The following is a 6000-nucleotide window of genomic DNA, read 5'->3' on the forward strand; positions in this document are numbered from 1 at the left end:
CCCCACATCTAGCCCCTACACCCCCTGCAGTATTCGGTGGAGGCGCGGGGGTGGTTTGGGGATTAGTGTGGGGGGGCTTCAGAGAGCAAACGCGCCCCTTGCACCCCTGCCTACTCCCTGCTTTCAACTTGAGCCCCGAGACCGGCTGTAGAGGGGCAGAGACGGGGGCAACATCCGTGCTAACCATGCAGCGTGCATCACACACACACGGTGCTAACCATGCAGCGTGCATCACACACACACGGTGCTAACCATGCAGCGTGCATCAAACACACACGGTGCTAACCATGCAGCGTGCATCACACACACACGGTGCTAACCATGCAGCGTGCATCAAACACACACGGTGCTAACCATGCAGCGTGCATCAAACACACACGGTGCTAACATCAGACACACACGGTGCTAACCATGCAGCGTGCATCACACACACATGGTGCTAACCATGCAGCGTGCATCAGGCACACACGGTGCTAACCATGCAGCGTGTATCAGACAAACACGGCGCTAACCATGCAGCGTGCATTAAACACACATGGTGCTAACCATGCAGCGTGCATCAGACACACACGGTGCTAACATCAGACACACACGGTGCTAACCATGCAGCGTGCATCACACACACGGTGCTAACCATGCAGCGTGCATCACACACACACGGTGCTAACCATGCAGCGTGCATCAAACACACACGGTGCTAACCATGCAGCGTGCATCACACACACACGGTGCTAACCATGCAGCGTGCATCAAACACACACGGTGCTAACCATGCAGCGTGCATCAAACACACACGGTGCTAACATCAGACACACACGGTGCTAACCATGCAGCGTGCATCACACACACATGGTGCTAACCATGCAGCGTGCATCAGACACACACGGTGCTAACATCAGACACACACTGTGCTAACCATGCAGCGTGCATCAGACACACACGGTGCTAACCATGCAGCGTGCATCACGCACACACGGTGCTAACCATGCAGCGTGCATCAGACAAACACGGTGCTAACCATGCAGCGTGCATCAGACACACACGGTGCTAACCATGCAGCGTGCATCAGACACACACGGTGCTAACATCAGACACACACGGTGCTAACCATGCAGCGTGCATCACACACACGGTGCTAACCATGCAGCGTGCATCACACACACACGGTGCTAACCATGCAGCGTGCATCAAACACACACGGTGCTAACCATGCAGCGTGCATCAAACACACACGGCGCTAACCATGCAGCGTGCATCAGACACACACGGCGCTAACCATGCAGCGTGCATCAAACACACACAGTGCTAACCATGCAGCGTGCATCAAACACACATGGCGCTAACCATGCAGCGTGCATCAGACACACACGGTGCTAACATCAGACACACACGGTGCTAACCATGCAGCGTGCATCACGCACACACGGTGCTAACCATGCAGCGTGCATCAGACAAACACGGCGCTAACCATGCAGCGTGCATCAGGTACACACGGCGCTAACCATGCAGCGTGCATCAGACACACACGGTGCTAACATCAGACACACACGGTGCTAACCATGCAGCGTGCATCAGGCACACACAGTGCTAACATCAGACACACACGGTGCTAACCATGCAGCGTGCATCAGGCACACACGGTGCTAACCATGCAGCGTGCATCAGACACACACGGCGCTAACCATGCAGCGTGCATCAGACACAGACGGCACTAACCATGCAGCGTGCATCAGGCACACACGGCACTAACCATGCAGCGTGCATCAGGCACACACGGCGCTAACCATGCAGCGGGCATCAGACACACACGGTGCTAACATCAGACACACACGGTGCTAACCATGCAGCGTGCATCAGACACACACGGCGCTAACCATGCAGCGTGCATCAGGCACACACGGCGCTAACCATGCAGCGGGCATCAGACACACACGGTGCTAACATCAGACACACACGGTGCTAACCATGCAGCGTGCATCAGACACACACGGCGCTAACCATGCAGCATGCATCAGGCACACAGGGTGCTAACCATGCAGCGTGCATCAGACACACACGGTGCTAACCATGCAGCGTGCATCAGGCACACACGGCGCTAACCATGCAGCGTGCATCAGACACACACGGCGCTAACAATGCAGCGTGCATCAGGCACACACGGCGCTAACCATGCAGCATGCATCAGACACACAGGGCGCTAACCATGCAGCGTGCATCAGACACACACGGTGCTAACATCAGACACACACTGTGCTAACCATGCAGCGTGCATCACACACACACGGTGCTAACCATGCAGCGTGCATCACACACACACGGTGCTAACCATGCAGCGTGCATCAAACACACACGGTGCTAACCATGCAGCGTGCATCAGACACACACGGTGCTAACATCAGACACACACAGTGCTAACCATGCAGCGTGCATCAGGCACACACGGTGCTAACCATGCAGCATGTATCAGACAAACACGGCGCTAACCATGCAGCGTGCATCAAACACACATGGTGCTAACCATGCAGCGTGCATCAGACACACACGGTGCTAACATCAGACACACACGGTGCTAACCATGCAGCGTGCATCACACACACGGTGCTAACCATGCAGCGTGCATCACACACACGGTGCTAACCATGCAGCGTGCATCAAACACACACGGTGCTAACCATGCAGCGTGCATCAAACACACACGGCGCTAACCATGCAGCGTGCATCAGACACACACGGCGCTAACCATGCAGCGTGCATCAAACACACACAGTGCTAACCATGCAGCGTGCATCAACACACATGGCGCTAACCATGCAGCGTGCATCAGACACACACGGTGCTAACCATGCAGCGTGCATCAGACACACACGGTGCTAACATCAGACACACACTGTGCTAACCATGCAGCGTGCATCAGACACACACGGTGCTAACCATGCAGCGTGCATCACGCACACACGGTGCTAACCATGCAGCGTGCATCAGACAAACACGGCGCTAACCATGCAGCGTGCATCAGGTACACACGGCGCTAACCATGCAGCGTGCATCAGACACACACGGTGCTAACATCAGACACACACGGTGCTAACCATGCAGCGTGCATCAGGCACACACGGTGCTAACATCAGACACACACGGTGCTAACCATGCAGCGTGCATCAGGCACACACGGTGCTAACCATGCAGCGTGCATCAGACACACATGGCGCTAACCATGCAGCATGCATCAGACACAGACGGCACTAACCATGCAGCGTGCATCAGGCACACACGGCACTAACCATGCAGCGTGCATCAGGCACACACGGCGCTAACCATGCAGCGGGCATCAGACACACACGGTGCTAACATCAGACACACACGGTGCTAACCATGCAGCGTGCATCAGACACACACGGCGCTAACCATGCAGCGTGCATCAGACACACACAGCGCTAACCATGCAGCGGGCATCAGACACACACGTCGCTAACCATGCAGCATGCATCAGGCACACAGGGTGCTAACCATGCAGCGTGCATCAGACACACACGGTGCTAACCATGCAGCGTGCATCAGGCACACACGGCGCTAAACATGCAGCGTGCATCAGACATACACGGCGCTAACAATGCAGCGTGCATCAGGCACACACGGCGCTAACCATGCAGCATGCATCAGACACACAGGGCGCTAACCATGCAGCGTGCATCAGGCACACACGGCGCTAACCATGCAGCGTGCATCAGACACACATGGCGCTAACCATGCAGCGTGCATCAGGCACACAGGGTGCTAACCATGCAGCGTGCATCAGGCACACACGGCACTAACCATGCAGCGTGCATCAGACACACACGGCGCTAACAATGCAGCGTGCATCAGGCACACACGGCACTAACCATGCAGCGTGCATCAGACACACAGGGCGCTAACCATGCATCGTGCATCAGACACACACGGCGCTAACCATGCAGCGTGCATCAGGCACACATGGCGCTAACCATGCAGTGTGCATCAGACACACACGGCGGCGCTTACCATGCAGCATGCATCAGGCACACACGGTGCTAACCATGCAGCGTGCATCAGACACACACAGTGCTAACCATGCAGCGTGCATCAGACACACACGGCGCTAACCATGCAGGGTGCATCAGGCACACACGGTGCTAACATCAGACACACATGGTGCTAACCATGCAGCGTGCATCAGACACACACGGTGCTAACCATGCAGCGTGCATCAGGCACACACGGCGCTAACCATGCAGCGTGCATCAGACACACACGGCACTAACCATGCAGCGTGCACCAGACACACGGTGATATTCACCCCAATTAGTGATGCTTTAGGAGTGTCCGCCCGTCTGTCTTACCTGAGAAGCCGAGCTGCAGTCGGGGTACCTCACTCCTCCTGCACAGACCCCCGCCGCACCCCAGGGTGCAGAGAAGCAGCACCCCCCAGGCACCAGCGCTGGCCATGGTCGGATCCGAAACTCTCCAGAAAGGTGCAAACTCCCCTGGATGCGGCACGAGCCCGCACGGGTGTAAAACAGATGGGGTATGGGTCAGTCCAAGGTGCAGGGCAGACCCGAGGCTACACCGCAGAGTCTGGTGCAAATCTGGGCACAGACGAGTCTGGTGCAAATCTGGGCACAGACGAGTCTGGTGCAAATCTGGGTACAAACGCCGTACTACAGCAGAGTCTGGTGCAAATCTGGGTGCAAACGAGTCTGGTGCAAATCAAGGTACAGTAGAGTCAGGTGCAAATCCAGGTCCAGACACCGGAGTAGCAGAGTGTGGTGCAAATCTGGGTACAAACACCGGAGTACAGAAGAGTCCGGTGCAAATCTGAGGACAGACGCCAGAATACAGAAGAGTCGGGTGCAGATCAGAATCCAGACACCGGAGTACAGCTGAGTCTGGTGCAGATCTACGCAGGTGCTTTCGAATCTAGCAGGCACTGGTGCAGATTTCTACACAGAGAGGATTACTAGCAGACTTTGGTGCAGATCTTAGTACACGAAGGAGACTCCAGAAAATTCTGGTGCAGATCTGGACACTGGCAGTAACCTCCAATAAATACTGGAGAAGATCTGGATTCAGAGCAAACCACCTGGGTGCAGATCTGTACACGGGTAGTAACCTCCAATAAATACTGGTGCAGATCTGGATACAGAGAAAACCACCCGGTGCAGATCTGGTCACGGGAACAGAGCCCAGCAGACACGGGTGCAGATCTGGGCACAGATAGGAGAATCCAGCATCAAGTGTGTAGGTTTGGTCAGAGGCAGGAGGGCCACTAGAGTCTGGTGCAGATGTGAGGATCGCCAGGGGAGTCCGCCAGAGGCTAGTGCAGATCCGGACCTCCTACCTCTGGAGAACCCGGGAGAGTCCAGTCCAGATCTGAGCACAGACTGGAGAGTTCAGCAGAGTCCGGTGCAAATCTGAGCACAGCCAGGTGAGTCCAGCAGAGGCTCGTGCGGATCTAGAACCACAGAAGCCCGAACATTCTAGAACCAGGAGAGTCCAGGAAACACGGGTGCAGATCTAGAACCAGGAGAGTCCAGGAAACACAGGTGCAGGTCTAGAACCAGGAGCGTCCAGGACATACAGGAGCAGATCCGGACAGCTATGGGCAGATGCGCTGGTGCAGAATCCATAGGTCTGGGCAGATGTAGTGTACAGATGCGGAGCCTGCTGTAGGGCTGGCCTCTGGCGCAGATCTGGGCTCCTGGGGCCCCTCCCACCACAAAGCCCCCTTCCGTCTCCAGGGAGCTGCTCCTCGCCCGACAGCCCCTTATCCCCCTGCGGGCTCCACTCGGGCCTTATCAGGGCTGTCTCTTCCTCCCACGGCTGGCAGCCGCCCTGCCCCTGCACCCCATTGGGCGCTGCCCAAGAGCAGCGGTGCGTGTGAAGTGCAGCTGTGATCTCCACCCAGAGACAGCAGCTTCCTTCTAAGTGGGAAGCTTTGCTCTATGACTGTCCCTGCGGATGTGGGGGGCGGGGGGGGGGGGG

The 6000-nt window shown here is 56.4% G+C and overlaps 1 protein-coding gene across 2 annotated transcripts in view; it reads right to left on the bottom strand.

Moving 5' to 3' along the window:
• Positions 1-5524, bottom strand: part of LOC147658882 (semaphorin-3A-like) — a 166204-nt gene extending 160680 nt beyond the window's left edge. For both annotated transcript variants that reach the window (XM_086952064.1, XM_086952063.1), the window contains exon 1: positions 4359-5524. In XM_086952064.1, the coding sequence (XP_086808190.1) occupies positions 4359-4464 (106 nt within the window). In that variant the 5' untranslated portion in view covers positions 4465-5524. The remainder of the gene's footprint in view (positions 1-4358) is intronic.
• Positions 5525-6000: the final 476 nt, after the last annotated feature.

The sequence above is a fragment of the Lissotriton vulgaris genome, unplaced genomic scaffold (assembly GCF_964263255.1).
Source record: "Lissotriton vulgaris unplaced genomic scaffold, aLisVul1.2 SCAFFOLD_2725, whole genome shotgun sequence".
Classification (NCBI taxonomy): domain Eukaryota; kingdom Metazoa; phylum Chordata; class Amphibia; order Caudata; family Salamandridae; genus Lissotriton; species Lissotriton vulgaris.